This window comes from Arvicola amphibius, chromosome 4, assembly GCF_903992535.2.
Source record: "Arvicola amphibius chromosome 4, mArvAmp1.2, whole genome shotgun sequence".
In the NCBI taxonomy this organism is placed as follows: domain Eukaryota; kingdom Metazoa; phylum Chordata; class Mammalia; order Rodentia; family Cricetidae; genus Arvicola; species Arvicola amphibius.
This window is the reverse complement of record NC_052050.1, coordinates 92126628-92144408: the sequence shown is the minus strand read 5'-3', so window position 1 is coordinate 92144408 and position 17781 is coordinate 92126628. Positions and strand designations below refer to the sequence as shown.

Here is a 17781-nt window from a genome sequence, read left to right as displayed (position 1 = left end):
TCCATTACTCAATATTCAGATTGAAAATTTCAAAGTAAAAAGGTGAGGCTATAAAAAGGAAATTGCCTACTCTCCATTTCCTCTCCCCCCACTCCTACTTGGTAGGATATAATGGGAAACCCATTCAGTGACAGAGAAGAGGCAAAATCCTGCCTTCATCCTCATCACATTATCTGGGCTGGGGTTCAGCATCAGCCACACCTTGGTGATTGTTAAAAATGCTGTCTGAATTTGTATTTAACCCAGAAGTGGCGTCCCACAGCATTCACAGGTGAATGGAAAGGTCATTAAAGACTGGGAAGCACATCCTGGGTGATGACAGAGTAAAGGCATTCTTTGGCTTCCAGGAATAAACTGACAAAGCCTTGGCTGCACAAATTCAAAACAATCATGGTATCTGTTGAGATCCTGTCTCATGCACATGCATGTCTGAATGTGTATGGGCACACGTGTATGCAGGTGCATGTGCCCAGGGTTGCTATCTTCCTTGATGGCTCTCCACTTTCTTACTGAAGCAGGGTCCTTCTATGAAACCGGAGTTCACCAGTCCCAGCTAACCCAGCTGGCCACAGGGGTTCCCTGTCTCTCCTTCCGCTGTGCTGGGATTATAGGAGACTACAGTACTTGTCCAGCTTTTATATGAGCTCCAGGGACCTAAATTTCCTTCTCAGGCTTGTGCACTAGGCCATCTCCCAGCCCTAAAACTACTATTTTTAAACAAAAACAAGGAAATGATTACTGTTTTCCTGGAGCTTCCTTTTACTAGATGTTGTGTTAAGCAAGTCTCATTTATCTTCAGGACAAGGTCAACACTGTGGCATTACAGTGACAGGAAAGGCAGCTAACTCCTAAAATAAATAAATGCATGCATGCTGCGCCCTCCCATGTGGGCATGTTTACCCTGAGCCTCAGTTCTAAAGTCATCTTGGAGGTTTAATCAGTTAATGTCATTCTGCTCTCCCCTCACCCAGCGATTAGTTCAGCTAACCCTAAGCGGGACAAGGGGAGGGGGCATCTCTGGTCATTGGGAGTAATCTGAATCAGCACAGTGCAGTACTAAGCAGCCAAGACTCTGCCTTCTAGTTCATTATCTTCTGATGTGTTTTAACATTTCTCCACCACTCAACTCAACAGCCTACTAGCTTTGTAATGAATGCCCCTCCCTCAGTCTACTGAATTGAGTCTGCTAAGGTTTGAACAAACCTGCCCTCTCCCTCCTTCAGTTTGTCCACCAGGAACCCCTATGCTGAGTTCTGTTTCTTTCCCCTTCGGCTCCTAAGAACTTTATTTGGACTACTCACAGCCCCTTTCACTTCTGGCTCCCAGTCAGTCAGGCTGCTAAAAGTACTGCAGTAGGAGCAAGCTGGCAAGCTGCCAGGCATGGGCCCTCAAAGAGAAATCCTCAATTCTGTCTCAATTCTCCCCAGCGCTTCCGTAGCCTTGGAGACTGGGATGGAATCAGGCTTCTCTGGCCCCGGATCAGCAGCAAGCTTTCAACTACAAATTTGGCTCTGTCCTTCTTCTCTAAAGTCCCAAGAATATCCAAAGTCAGAATCAGTAGGCATTTTAATAGTCACCTAGTTGTCTTCATGGTCCTCATGCTCTCTAGCAGCCCCTAACAGAAGGATCCAGCACTGCTCTCTTACTCCATCCCTGAGAGATACTAAACCTTCTCTGGAAGGCACCAGCCCAGGGCCTTACCTCTGCTCTGTCTGAGGAAGGGAGTCAGTGGATGGAATGGGGAGAGACTGGTGATTATGTTATCCAAACACTGTTTAGGCATTGATGAGGAATATTGAAAGTCAGAAGACACAGCTACATACTTTGATTACTGGGGCTGCTTGATACACAATAAGGATACACTGATAAACCACTATAAGATAAAAGTATCATGAGCTAAAAATGAATTAGGGCTGGGGAGAAGGCTCAGTCAGTGGGATGCTTGCTGCGCAAGGATGAGGCCTTTCAGATCCCTGGCACCACATGAACTGGCGCAGTGTGGACCCCAGAGCCACAGCAGGGGGCAGCCAGTCTAGCCAAAGTGACAAGCTCCAGGTTCATTGAGAGCCTCACTGAAAACGGTGGAGAGCCATAGAGCAAGTCACTGACGTCTATCTCTAGTCTTCACAAGCATGCGTGTATATACCTGTGCAGATACTTGGGAGTGCACTCTTGTGTTCATACACAAACACATGATACAGTAAAAGCTGGATGTGGTGATGCATATCTATAATTCCATAACTTTGGGAATTGGAAGCAGGATAGTCAGGAATTTAAGGTGATTCTTAGCTACATAGTGAATTTGAGGGCAGCTTGGCTTACATGAGACCCTCTCTCAAAAAACCGAAATAATAAAAATGAATTTATATCTAACCTACCAAACATCATTGCTTTGCCTACTTTAAATATGCTTAGAATATTTACATAAGCCTCTAGTTTTGGCAAAAATCATCTAACACAAAGCCTGTGTTATAATGGAATATTGACATCTCGTGTCATTTGTTGGCGGTCTATATCCAAACAATCTTCGCAACATAGTAAGTACACTGTAGTGTGCTGGATGATCTCTCTGCTCATAGGGTGGACTGGACGCTGTAGCACCCACTGCTCAACACCTCAGCAAAGTATTGTACCACATAGCTTAGAAAATGCCCAAAAGATGAAGTACGATTTCTACTAAATGTGTAATGATCTGTTAGTGGAAAGCTGAGAAACTGTTGGTGGAGGCATGCTAAGTTGGGGACCATGTGCATTTCTTTAGGAAAAACTCCTAGAGTATTAGTTAAAATTGTTTTTAATTAGCCACATTTTAATTTTGGGTACAAACCTAATTGTCTGCTAGGTAGGTTTTTACCAATGTCTTCTCATTCCCCTGCCACAGCAGGACACATGGCCAGTGAGTGCTCTTGCCTAGACAACAGAGGTGGAAAAGGACTGTTTACTTTTGTGTACAGCTTTAGTATGCTTGGTTATTTTTTCTCAATTTCTTCTTCAGACATGTTCTCATGCAACCCAGGCTGGCCTTGAACTTGTCATCTGGCCAAGGCTGACTTTGAATTCCTGATTCTCCTGCCTCTACCAAGTACTGGTATTATACAGATAGTTGCCAACATATCCAGCTCCATCTTTTTTTCAATTTAAAATCATATTTAAACCTCACATATTTTTATAAAGTGTATCCAAGATATTTTAAGTCTGACTTCACACAAAGTAATTTTCTGACATTAAGCCAGTTTTTAAAAAGCAGTGCATGTGTGTGGCAAACATTTTAGATAGAATTAAAGAATGATTGGTGAAATTTTTCCTCTGATTCTACTATTAGAAATCTCTGGTAACCATGTTCACCAGTATTTTTTCATGGATCTTATTCTCATGCTAAAACACTATCTCTTCAGAAATAAAATCCAAGTGTGTTCTGGACTGGGATGACACACACCTGTAATCAGGACTTCCAAGGCAGGGAGACCAGGAATTTGAGACCAGCCTCGGCTTAATAACAAGTTCTAGTCTAGCCTGGAGGACCATGAGACCATGTTTCAAAAACAAAGTGGGGCTGCATAAACTTGCTGTTAAAGCACAAGAACCCTGAATTTGATCCTTAGAACCCACATAAAAACAACAAAAATAACAGGTGTGGTATGTCTATAATACCAGCACTGGGGAATTAGAGGAAGGTAGATCTCTGGGTCTTGATGGCCAGCCAGCCTAGGTAACTTCACAAGTGCCAGACCAGTAAAGGATCCAAAACCCAAAACAAAGAGGTGAACAGCAGTTGAGGAGTGACATTCAAGGTTGTCCTGTGCCCTCACATGCATTCTGCAACACACAAGTGTAGACACACATACTAAAACAAAAACAAAAACATGAGCCAGGCTTTGAAGTTCAATTCTTTTCCTCACTTACAGAGGCACCAGGTACCGTGGACTCAGAACACACTCTGCTTTGAAGATGATTTGATATTACTCACACGTGCCTGAGAGGAAAGGGAGAAAGGGATTTTAACAAGTGTTTATTGTGGAAACAGTAGGTTTTTAGCCTTGAGTGAGTGATTATATAGTTGCTATGTTAAATACTTTGCTAGTCCTTCAAATATATTCTTTTATTTTCTCCACAACACTGAAAGGTGCTGTCCTCATTTTACAATGAAATATCCATCCAGGGCCTTTAGAGTATGCCAACTATTGAGGACAAAAGCCAAGGAACAAATTGGTTTCAATGACACCAAGTTTTTCATCATTAAAATCCACAAGGCCTTCATTTGGATCACAATTTTCTTGGCAATACCTTTTCAAAAGCAGCCTTTCCAGGAAACATCTGAACACATCTTTTCCAGGACCTAGTAAACAAACCTTAAAAATAAGCCTCTTCATGGTAAGCTCAGCAGACAGACAGTTTATTGACCAACAGCTACTTCTGCCTTTGAAGCACTATTTTTTTTTTTTTTTTGAGACAGGGTTTCCCTGTAGTTTCTAGAGCCTGTCCTGGAGCTAGCCCTTGTAGACCAGGCTGGCCTCGAACTCAGAGATCTGCCTGCCTCTGCCTCCCGAGTGCTGAGATTAAAGGCGTGCGCCACCACCGCCCGGCCTGAAACACTATTAATAAAAGCTCGGGGTCAGAAACTGCGGTTCAACCTGAAGATCTGAAAAGCAAAACAGCCACTGGCTCTTACCTCAACCTCAGTCTGAAATGGCGATCCTGCCTCCTGGAATCTCAGAAGGAGACTGCATGTCTAAGAGCTATTTCCTCCCATTTTATAATCCTCTCTAGGGCTGGGATTAAAGGCATGCACTACTGTCATTAATGGCATGCACAGCCCAGTTTCTCTGGCAACTACTGTGGCTACTGAGATTAAAGGTGCGTGTCATTATGGCTACTGAGATTAAAGGTGTGTGTTACCTTAATCTGGTTTGTAAGGCTAAGCAGTGGGACTGTTTTACTCTCAGATCTTCAGGAAGTCTTTATTTATTAAAAATACAGTTGAAATGCCACTACATTTTCCCTTTTTGTCTAAAATAAAAAAGGCTATGGTAAGAAATCTATATACATTAAGTACAATGACTGTATACAATAAATGCAGGGAATAAATACATCAACAATGTCTAGTACATTTTCATTTGACAAATCAGAGAAAATATTTTATATCTATATTTTGGTGAGTCCAAAGTCTTGTATCTAATTTACTTTTGATCATAACTTTCTTTCTGAGTCTGGTAAATTATAACTATAGCTATCTAATCTTCAACTCCCTCAGAGACCCAAGAAGGAAATAATATTAACTGAGTAAGCAGGAAGTGCAAGCAAGCGACTTCCAAAAAATTTGAGTAGTGACAGAAACAGCTGGCTGCCTGGACAGTGACACAAAGTTCCTCTGCAGTGTTGGGGCATCTGTCTTTGGCCTACAGGCCTGGTATATTCGACAGAGTTTTCTGTGAAACAGGATATTTTGTGTCCTTCTTGTCTAATTAGGACAGCATAATGTCAGCAATTGAGGCAGGGGCATTTTCTTGCCCAGTGGCTTAATTTTGCCACAAAGAAAGTAAACTCCATGTGGAGTTTCTTCAGTTCCCATTATCTTCTCTGAAATAGATGGCTGATGCCAGGAACAGATGTGTCTCATTGTCATAAAAAAGAACCTAGGTTATTAAAACATCTTAAATGCCATATTCTGTATTTCTCTAAAGTGTTTGAAGATGACCTATCTAAATTATATCTTTGTTTGACCTTGAAAACATAATGTTACTACAAGTTTGATTATACTAGGTGATTAACTATAAAGAAAGAAATATACTAACCTATGTTTCTTTATTATCCTAAACAGTTGATAATAATAACTCTCAAGGACTAGAAATTTTCATTACATTTTAAATGAGTTGTATAGGTGCAATACTGTGAACAAAATTAGAAATGTACAATATGTTTTCCCAAAATTAATCTCAAATTTGTATCAATATACAAAAGTTGCATACAATATATAAAAGCAAAACCAGTGTAAAACATTCAAAACTAATAGTTGCTTTTAAAAAGTGGATGCAATGATCTCCCTTTCTATCTTATCATATTTATATCCCCTTTTTTCCTTTCCTTACTTTTTTTTCAGTTCCTTTTTTTTGTTTTTTTGTTTTTGTTTTTTGTTTTGAGACGGTTTCTTAGTAGCTATGGAACCAGTCCTGGAATTCGCTCTGTAGACCAGGATAACCTTGAACTCATAGAGATTTGCCTTCTGCCTCCTAAGTGCTGGGATTAAAAGTGCACCACCACCACCTGGCCTCCCCCTCCTTCAAAACAAGAACCTTGAATCTAATTTCCTTTGTTTAGCTTTTTTTCCTGACCATTATCCATAACAACTTGTAGTCAACACATTAAACAAAAACAAACATCCATAATCCATTTTTGGGAATGTGGGCATAGTTTTCTAGGCTGATTTGGGGGTGCTGATAAGCTTATGGGGACCCAAAGAAAATTTAAGATTATGGTTCCATTCCTTATTCGAGCACTCTGCGAGTCTGGATCATTTCAGCCAGCAGTCTTGAAACTGTTTTGGATGTAAAATTCAGAGGAAACTGTGACAAATGTACTCTGAAATGTTGGCTTATCTGGGTCATCTGTTCCCATTGGAGGATTTTTCAGGGGGTCTTCCTTGATCAAACCTTATTTTTCTTAACCAAGAATGATACACCATATTTCCTGTGCTGCGTGGCAGGGATCTGGCACTGGGCTCTTCCCTGTTCACTCACTGCTATTGAGCAAATCCTGGTTTCTTTTCTCCACTGACTAATGTTTGAATTCAGCCGGTAGCCACATTCCCACGTTGGGCACCAAATGAAGCAAATTAATAAAAGCTCAGGGTCAGAAACTGCGGTTCAACCTGAAGATCTGAAAAGCAAAACAGCCAGATACTGGCTCTTGCCTTGACCTCAATCTGAATTGACGATCCTGCCTTCTGGAATCTCAGAAGGAGACTATGTCTGAGAGCTGTTTCCTCCCATTTTATAATCCTCTCTAGGGCTGGGATTAAAGGCATGCACCAATGTCATTAAAGGCATACACTTCCTAGTTTCTGTGGCAACTACTGTGGCTACTGGTATTAAAGGTGCATGTCATTATGGCTACTGAGGTTAAAAGTGTGTGTTACCTTAATCTGGTTTGTAAGGCTAAGCAGTGGGACTGTTTCACTCTCAGATCTTTAGGAAGTCTTTATTTATTAAAATACAGTTGAAATGCCACTACATGCCTTGGAAGTACTCAGGAGTGAAGAATAGTCCAAGAGACTATTGTGAGATAGAGCAGATTATCCAGGCTTGTATTTCTAAAAGGTTTATTATTATCCACATGGATCAAAACCAGGAAAGGGCTGGGAAAACAACTCAAGCAGTAAAGCATTTGTAAGCACGACAACCTAAGTTTAGTCCTTGAATCCACAGGGAAATGCTAGGTGCTTGTAATCCCAGTACTCCAGTATCTCCAGTAGGGAGATAAAGACAGCAGAATCCCTGGGCACTCCTGACCAGTCAGTCTAGCCTAAATGATGTGCTCCAGCCAAAAAAGACCATCTCAAAGGAGGTAGACAGTGGTCTTAAAGGTGACACTCAAAATATTTGTTTGGTTTGTTTTTTGAGACAGTGTTTCTCTGTGTAGCCTTGGCTGTCCTGGAACTTGCTCTGTAGACCAGGCTGACCTCGAACTCACAGAGATCCCCCTGCCCGCCTCCTGAGTGCTGGGAATAAAGGCATGCTCCACCACTGCCTGGCTGACATTTGAAAATTATTCCTGGTTTCCATGGGTATGCATTCATGCACACACACACACACACACACACACACACACACACACACTATACATTCATTAAAAGAAAAATATTTCCAATCCTGGAAAAATAGGAGTCATATATTTTACTTCCAAAATCCAAAGAAAGTTTTCTGTTATGAAATAACACAAATCGGACTAGAGAGATAGCTCAGCAGTTTAGAAAACTTGCTGTTCTTCAGAGGACCCAGGCTTAGCTTCCAGCACCTTCCCAGTAGTTAACAACTGCCTGTAACTCCAGTTCCAGGTGATCTGACACCCTGTTCTGACCGCTGCAGGCACCAGGCATGCATGTGGTATACAGACATATGTGCAGACAAAATATACATATAAGATGGATCATCATGGATAATACCACTTATAGTCAGGACCAAAGGTGGGAGAAGTTGACCAGGTGACTGCAGTGTCTGGTGTCAGAATGTTATGGCAGTACCTTGGAGGCTTTGGTCCTCCACTAACATTGAGACTAGGCCTGACAACTGGACAAGAGTTGATGAAATACTAAATACTTGTTTATTTCCTTATAGTCAGAATAACTGGAATATTCAAAACTTTTATTTAATGAAGGATATACTCATTAACCTCCAACCAAGTCTTTAAAAATCCCATCTATCTCTCAGTAATAACAATTTAAAAAGTAACATGGTCTACTTTTATACTTGAAAAATGTTTGTATTTCTATGTGTGTGAGAGAAAGAGATTGGCTCTTGCTCTATATCTCCAGTTTGTCTCAAGCTCATCCTGTTGCCTCAAACTTCTGAGTGCAGGGGTTACAGGACATATAGCACCATGCCAGCCTTTCTTTTTTTAAAAAAAATATTTATTTATTATGTATACAATATTCTGTCTGTGTGTATGCTTGCAGGCCAGAAGAGGGCACCAGACCCCATTACAGATGGTTGTGAGCCACTATGTGGTTGCTGGGAATTGAACTCAGGATCTTTGGAAGAGCAGGCAATGCTCTTAACCTCTGAGCCATCTCTCCAGCCCCCAGTCTTTCTTTTTTGATGGGTTTCAGTATGCAGCACTGGCTGGCCTGGAACTCAATATGAAAAAGTGGGCTGGCCTTGAACTCACAGAGATCCACCTGTCTCTGCCTCCTGACTGCTGGGATTAAAGGCCTATGACACCATGCCAGACCATACCAATCTTAAGTTATTTTTAATTAAATAAGATGTGATCTTTATATATTCAGATCTTCAGAAAGAAGACACTTGACTAGAGAGAAAACTTCCATTCATATAGATTTTACTATTGCCATTGACATTACCATTAAAGGTCAAAATGGAAAAATCTTGCAAATGATGGACTTTTGTAAATTTTGTGTGTGTCTGAGTGTATATTCACATATATTTACATAGGATGTTTACATTTTTAATTTTTCAGGAATTATAAGCTTGGGTTAACAATCAATGACAGTTACTTAATACATTAATAAACAATACAATCATATATTATTAGACAAAAATTCAACATCCATTTATAATAAAAACTCAGCAGAATGGGAGTGTTTTGCTATTACAATGTATTGGGCATCTCAAGAGAAATACACTGTTAGGGGAAGTGGATTTGGATTCATTTTTAACTGCATATATTAGGTAGCCAGGAAAAAGTTTATGAAAGAAACATACTTCATAATGTGGAAAGGAGAAAATTATTCTTATATTCAATTGATACAGATGAGGCAAAAAATGGTGGTTAAAAAATAGCAAGACAAGCAATAAATAGTAAATAGTACTACAGATGTCAGGTAATGGTCAAAAGTATCAAGAAGACGTGTTTATTTGTTTGAGACAGATCTCATGGAACTGAGGATGACCTTGAACTCCTGGTTTTCTGCCCCACTCAGTTTGTAAGGCATCAGTTAGTAGAGGGCACGCGTGCGCCACACCCGAGGTGTGGAGCTGGGGTAGGCGAGTACTTTACTGGTTCCCATCTCTGCTCACCACAGACTTTGTCTCATCTCTTTAAGTTCCAAGTTTGCATGTTTCCATGCTTCTTGCTCCACTTGTTTGGCCTGGCACTTAACACCTATAAGGGCTGAGGAAAAAAATTTTTGGCTTTTCAAGGCAGGGTTTCTCTGTGTAGCTTTGGCTGTCTTGGAACTTGCTCTGTAGACCAGGCTAGCCTTGAACTCACAGAGATCCACCTGCCTCTGCCTGTGGAGTGCCCCACCACTGCCCAGGTGGGCTGAGGACAATTTTGACTCACCCATTTCAGGACTGACCTTTTGTCTGGTTAGAAACTAAGTTTTTACTTTCTGGTCATTGGAATTTGCTTATATCTTTGTAATAATCAACACAGGATTCAATAAAGGACCATAGCTCTGTATCAAGAGATTCTTAGCCCAAATGAGACATTCATGAAAAAAAAATGGCAAGCACAAAACAAGAGGAGAAAGATGGCCATGAGTTGTATCAAGACATCCCTTTGCTTTAGGACTCTACATACTTCCTCAATGTATTTTTGTGTTTTGAAATGGTCTGTAGGGAAGTTTGTTCTTATTCTTTTGTCTATCATTGAAGCATTTTTCTCTTTTATCCTGGGGCCCTTTATGTAGCCTCTCTAATGATCCATTTCCAGACAACTGAGTTGTCAGTAGATGGTCCTTTAATAAATACTGGTGATGTGTAGGGTTTTCTACTTCCATTTTTTCTTCTCCCAGAGCACTGCACTGAAGCAGGGAGGCCAAGCCCTAGTGAGTCTTCATTCTTGATGAACTTGGGATGGACACACGAGACAATAAAACTTAGCATGTATCATCTGTATTCCACTGTCCTTATCAGGATGCTAAATGAAATTATGTTGGCTGCTGGGCAGTGGTGGCGCACACCTTTAATCCCAGCAATCAGGAGGCAGAGGCAGGCAGAGCTCTGTGATTTTTGAGCCTGAGCTATTACACAGAGAAACCCTGTCTCAAAAAAACAAAACATGTTGGTGCTGGGCATGGTGGTGCTTTCCTTTACTCCCAGAAGTTTGGGAAGCAGAGAAGGTCTCTATGTTGGAGGCCAGCCTGGTTAACGTTTCAGAAGTTTTAGCACAGACAAGGTCATAGAGTAAGACCCTATCTCTGAAGAGATAAAGTGAGAGAGAATTGGGATTTATTCAGAATTTTCAAGGTACCAATCCTGTTGTTGCTCTCCTCCCAAAAACACCTTCATAAACTGGCAATTTAAATATATATATATATTATATATATGTATATATATATATATATACATATATATATATATATATATTAAATTAGCCTTTAAATTACCAACGAGAAGCACCATGGACTCTGCAGTTGAGGAGAGCAAAGTTAAAAGCTGTCCAGTCTGGGTGGGGGCCCACTACGAGGGTTACTGAGGCAAGATGATCCTCAATTCAGGACCTGCTGGGGCCACACAGTGAGTTCAAGGTGAGCCTGAATCAACCTCTGAAAGTTTAAAAAGAAAGGGTGGGGCCCGGAGACAGCTGCTGCGGTGGAGTGTTTGTCGACGGTGTGTGAAGCCATAGGTTCATCCTCAATACCATAAAGAAAACATCTGGGCAGTTATCCAATTAGCGGCAGTTCTGGAAAGAGCGACTTTCTTATTCTGAATCTATAATTCACTACTCAATGTCGGTTACAAGACATTTGCTTGAAGCAGGGCCAGTGTGAGGTACAAAACGAAGGAAATCAGCTCGATATCAGCTATGGGTCCCAGTTATTCTACTGAATACATCTGTGGGGTACAATGCCCGGTGCCCCTAAAATACTCTGGGTCGGACACTAGCAACCGGCGTAACCTGGCCTGAACTTCTGATTGCACAAGGCAACTTCTTAATAACCGTGACCCCACAACCCATCTGAGACACAGGGCTCGGGCCGAAGCTAGGCCTGGAGGCCTCTCTTTCACCTCACCCGCTCGGATAAAAACCTCAGGCCCACAGCGTCTGTGTGCTCCCACATTCCGTGACCGACTCCAGGGCGTTCCCGCCTCTGTTCTGACATCATCGGGTACCTCGGACGCCATCCTACAGCTCCAACCGAGCCCGTCAACAGGCCGGGCACTCACCACGGAGACCCAGCCGACGGAACCGGAAATAGCTGTTTGTAGAAGCTCAGGAGTAAGTAACGTCTCTCAGTTGCCGGGTGCGAGGCTGGTCCTCAGGAAGCTGCTCAATTGGTCCATTGAAGAGGGACCGCCGCCTTGGGAGCACGCTGGCCAATCAGGATGCAGGATGGTGAGCCGGCGGCGCTTCGTTTCCGGCGGTTTCCCCACAGCTTCGGCGTGGGGAGCATGGGAGCGTGGGAGTTTTGTGGTGGCCTCCGCCTCCTTTGTCGCGTCTCGGCTGGGCGTGGCTTCGGGCCGCTTCTGCCGGGTAGGGTGAGACTGTCAGCGCCCCAGAGCTGGTGAGCGGATCCGTTTCAAGGCTGCTTTGGAAGAAGCCGTCACCTCTGATTCTCAGGGGAGCTTGAGGGCTTCGAGGAACCTGAGGGGAGAGTGGAAAGGCCTGGCAGCCGAGTCGTAGATTCTAGGGACTGTTCTCTCCGCTTGATGTGTTGTCCCATCGTGGGGACTTGAAGAAGGACCCCTTAGCTTCCCCAGATGGCGTCCACGCGCCCCACGTCAGATGAACAGGTGAATTCTGTCGTTATTTTCCTACAGGTGCCTGGCCTCCTCGTAGCTGGGTTAGACACACAGGTCCTGACTCGTGGGTGCCTCCTCAGATAGCCCGTTCAAACCAAGCTGTCTTCGTTCCTAGGCTTACCAACTTCCTCTTCAGAATCACCAGATGGGGAGCAGAGCTCTTGGCAAGGGGTCTGTAACAGTCCTCAAAGTGTCTTGCGGGAATGCTTCTTCAAGTGGCAGATTTCTAGGCTCCACACCTGTTGAATAATAATAACGTCCAGGTGATTTTTTAAAATCACCGCAACGCGCCGATTAAAAATTAGAAGCCAACTAGATCTTGAAATGGTGGGAGGGGCTGAGCAATCACGGTGAGGAGGAAGACTGACAAGACTGCCAAGGATGGAGGAAATTCCTGAAAACCATCTCAGGATTCTTACTGGGCTGGCCAGTCTTTTTTTTTTTTTTTTTCTCCCCTCTTTCCCCTCATCTCAGCGCACCGTTACCTAACTTTCTCTCCCCAAGAATTGTTCACTTGTTTTTTTTCGGGAAAGGCTACATTCTCATGGTGTAAACAGCACTGTCTGAAAATTTACGTTTATGATTTACCTCCTAACCCTACTCGTAGAATCCCTCGTCGAGGAATATTTTACACCAAGCCCTTTCTTTCTTTCTTTCTTTCTTTTTTTTTTTCTTTTTGATTTTTTTCGAGACAGGGTTTCTCTGTGGCTTTGGAGCCTGCCCTGGAACTAGCTCTTGTAGACCAGGCTGGCTTCGAACTCAGAGAGATCCACCTGCCTCTGCCTCCCGAGTGCCGGCTCACTTTCTTTTTGGTATGTGAAGGGTTTCGCTCTTTTCAGCATTCCTAGATTAACACTTGAACTGACTGCTAGCTTCTTGTACTAACAAGGTTCTCCTGTTGTAGGGACCGTTGCTGTTTGAAGATCTGGATGTGTATTTCTCTCAAGAGGAATGTGTGAGTCTGCAGCCTGCCCAGAAGACCAGTAGCGGAGAAGCCTCGTTGGAGCATTTTGAGGATTTGGACTCAACAGGTAAAACAGTTTTCCTGTATTATGGAACTCTCATCAGTTCTAGGATGAGAATTTTATGAATTGACCACATTGGTGGTGAAGTGGGACCTGTGTGTGTGTGTGTGTGTGTGTGTGTGTGTGTGTGTGTGTGTGTGGAGGCCAGAGGATGTCAAGTGTTCAGTCATTCAGTACTCTTTTTACTGAGTCTGGCTAGCCAGCTTGCCTTGGGATCCCCTCTCCACATCCTGAATGCTGCGGTAATAGGTGGACCACATCTACCTGTCTTTTATTAGTGCTGGAGTTCAAACTCCTTAGTTTACACAGCCAACATTTTATCTGCTGAGCCATTTCCCAAACCTTTAAATGATTTCTTGAAAAAAAACCCAGTCTACGGTGGTGACCATGGTTTCATATGCTATGTACCTTGTAATTTCCTGAAATAATTTTTAAAGTCAGTTTTACTTGAAAAACTTCATTAGGTATAGATTACTGTCATTTGCTAAACATTGGGAACAAATTTTCTTTTAAGGGGGTGTTTTGACTTTTCTCACCAAAGGGTAACTATATGCAGCATCCTTATGCCTGAATAGACAATATGTCTTGTGGAGGGTTGAGTACCTAAACTATTTTTCATAATTCATGACTTATATTTTCCACTTTTGTCATGTTCATGTTCTTCTCCTTCTCTTAAATGTTTGTTTTATACATTTATGTTTATAGTTATAAATGTATTATAATATAAATAAATATATTTATAAATATGTAGTATATTTGTAATAGTTACTTTCTTTGCTGATTTTATTTGTTTTTTTTTTTTTTGAGACAGGGCCTCTCTGTAGCCCTGGCTTTCCTGTATGTATGTAGTCCAGGCTGGCCTTGAATGCACAGAGATCCACCATCTCTGCCTCCAAGTGCTAGAATTAAAGGCATGTGGACACACTAATTATAATCATATGCCATTTCTGGATCTATTTTTATTGACTGGTTTTTCTCCTTGTTATGAGTTGTGGATTCCTATTCCTTGAATGCCTGGCAAAGTTTGACTGGAGTTTTAGATGTTGATTATTTTTTGTTTTGATTTGTATTTTTTAAAGATTTATTTTATTTTTATATATGTGAATACTTTGCTTCCATGTATGTCTGTGTGCCATGTGCATGTCTGTTGCCTGAAGACATCAGAAGAGGGTGTTGGATCCCATGGAACTGAAGTTACAGACACTTGGGAGCTGTCATATGGGTGCTGCGAATGGAACCCAGAGCCTCTAGAAGAGCAGCTAGTGCTCTTAACAACTAAATCATCTCTCCAGCCCCTACAGATGTGATTTTAAAAAGAAATAAAGAAAATCTTTAGTTTGCAATTAGTTGATTCTGCAGCTATACACCCATGGGTATTTAGTGCTGGCTATGTAGGGAAAAATATTTAAAAAGAACTCTTTATGCTAGGCTTAGGTTTTGTTAGCCCTCCCCGAGATAAGACAGTGTTTCCCTGCAAGTCTACATAGCGCCTTCATTATCATTCTTCCACGAAGGATGAAATTTTAGAGACCCTCTAGGATATAAAACTATTTTTAATAATTTGGATGTTTATTAAAGTAGAAAAATAGTTGTCTTCTTTTTTCTGATTAATATGTCTAATCTCTAGTAGTTTTCACTACTCAACTCTCATTTGAGATGAAGAAAAATTCCTAAAACCTAAATAAACAGAAAAACTCCATTTCTAGGCACCGCCTACCAAGACTGTCCTCAGTACCCATCTCACCAGACCCTTAGAGTCATTCTCTGCGCCTTCTCTTTGCAGATTGACCTGGAACCTTGCAGTCCACCCACATGGACAGACTTTTGATTTTTGGAAGTCAAAAGAGCCTGTTGGGTCCTGATTTTTTTTTTTTTTTTTTTTTTTTTTTGTATTTATTAGTGTCTGGGTAATTAGCTAATCCGTGTTCAGTTTCTGGTCTTCAGAGTAACTACTTTAACTTGTTCTTTCTCTAGTGTCACATAAAGATGGTGTCTATGTTTTCCTTTTATCAGCAGGAGGGGAAGACAAGATTGAGACCAATCAGCAGTTAAGCCTAGAGTCTATGGAACTTGAAGAGCTGTCTCTAGAAACGTACTCCATAGCCTCACCCCTTGTCCACTACTCTGAAAACTCTGAGCATGACGTTGGAATGCATGAAAGGAAGATGTCAGGTGGAACTTTGACTTGTAAGACCAAGGTTATAAGCCTCTTAGTTACCATTGAAAACCAAACCCCATTAGTAGAATTATCTCAGTGTTTAGGAGTCAAAACACTTTCTGATATTATTGAAGTTCCCTGGGAAGAAGCCGCAAATGTGTACAAGTGTCCTGACTGTGACCAGAGCTTCAGTGATAAGACATACCTTGTTTTGCATCAGAAAATCCATTCAGGAGAGAAAAGGTATAAATGTAATACCTGTGAAAAGACCTTCAGTCACAGAGCCAACCTGAGGACACATAAGAGAATCCACACTGGTGAGAAGCCTTACAAGTGTACCAAGTGTGCTGCCAGCTTCCGGCAGCAGTCACACCTGTCTCGGCACATGAACAGCCATATAAAGGAGAACCCGTATACATGTAATGTCTGTGGGAGAGGTTTTATGTGGCTCCCAGGATTGGCGGAACATCAGAAGAGTCATACTGATAAAAAATCTTATGAATGTGCTGAGCGCGATCAACCATATTGTCAGGAAACAAATCTGGCTTTGCCTGAAAACACAGGCTCATCAGACACCCCATACCAGCACACCCAGTGTGAGAAGAGCTTGGAGCACCCCTCGTACCCTGCTCTCCCTGAGAAGGAGCATAAGGAGGACTCTAAGAAATGCAGTATTGATGATGAAGACTTTTTCTCATTCTCCAGATTCAAACCCTTACAGTGTCTTGATTGTGACATGACCTTTCCTTGTTTCTCGGAGCTGGTTTCTCACCAAACCATTCACGACATGGAAAAACCTCATAAGTGTAAGACCTGTGGGAAAACCTTTGCTTTAGATTCAGAACTTGCATCCCATGAGAAGCAGCACATCAAAGAAGAACCCTTCAAATGCACGGTGTGTGGGAAGAGCTTCCGAGTGAACCTGCATCTCATCACTCACAAACGAGCCCACAGGAGAAACACCAAGTAAATACAAGCTTTGCCACTGTGTGAGCTTCTCGGTGTCTTTATGATGGGAAACTGCTTATGTGCAGCATTGCGCTAAGCAAGCACTTTACACACATTCCAGGTAATGGAGGCAGTGTTATTTATTACCTCTGATTAGAACTGAGGCGACATAATGTTACATACACAGCATGTGAAACGAGGATTTGAACTCAGTTCCTGATCATATTTCATTTATATGAGCCAGAGAAACAGAAAACTTTAAAATTTGGCTTTTGACTGCTGGGTGTGGTGGCGCACACCTTTAATCCCAGCACTTGGGAGGCAGAGGCAGGTGCGGATCTCTGAGAGTCTGAGACCAGTCTGGTCTACATAGTTCCAGGACAGCCAGAGCTAAATGTTGGGACCCTGTCTCAAAAACCAGAATAATTCAGTTTTGGTTAAAATGAAGGTTATTTCTACATTTTTTTAAAAAAAAAGTTGGTTTCTAGGAATTTTAGGAAGAGGATATTTATTTATTTTTTGCCAGTTTTATACATGTAGTATCTAGGAAAATGAATGTATTTATATTTGTTTTTGTACTTGTTAAAATTATTTCAGTGAAATGTTTGTATGGACTATTTTGTTTGAACTGTGAATTTCTAGTTAAGGACTCCATATAAAGTTACCAAATGGGCCACTTTTGTTTTCTTAAGTGTGTGTGTGTGGGTTCTTGCTGTGTAGCCCAGGCTGGCCTCAAAAATTATCATTTTCCTGTTTCCATCTCCCAAATGCTGGGATTACTGGTATGTACATCCTATGCAGCTAGTTAACAGCTGGATAACTTTATTTGTCGATTTCCCATTTTCAGACCTGATGGCAGGGGCAAGCCCTGACTTCTCTAGCAGTTAAAATTCGTGGGAGTACTTGCTCCTCTCTGAAGGGATCTGCCTCTAGATCTCCACTGAAGCACATCCTGGCTGGCTATGAGTAATTAAAACTACTTTTGTAAGAAAGCATGCTAAGTAGTGTGGATATATTATTTTGTTTAATCTTCAACAGAATCTGAGAGAAAAGGACTGTCCACATTTTACAAATAAATGGAAGCTTTCAGAAGGTAAAGTCAGTGCTGTGCTAAACACACAAAATGCCACACTGGTGAGGTTGACATCTAAATTCAGGTGCTTTCTAATTCCTAAGGCCACACATTTTGTGACAGTGCACTGTCTGTTGGTATTTGTGCCATAGGTTAACA

General features: G+C 41.8%; 1 protein-coding gene across 1 annotated transcript in view; it reads left to right on the top strand.

Moving 5' to 3' along the window:
• Positions 1-17781, top strand: part of Znf597 (zinc finger protein 597) — a 55747-nt gene that overhangs the window by 9568 nt on the left and 28398 nt on the right. The window contains exons 5-6 of the mRNA XM_042054907.1: positions 13324-13450; positions 15461-16671. Of these exons, the coding sequence (XP_041910841.1) occupies positions 13324-13450; positions 15461-16572 (1239 nt within the window). The 3' untranslated portion in view covers positions 16573-16671. The remainder of the gene's footprint in view (positions 1-13323; positions 13451-15460; positions 16672-17781) is intronic.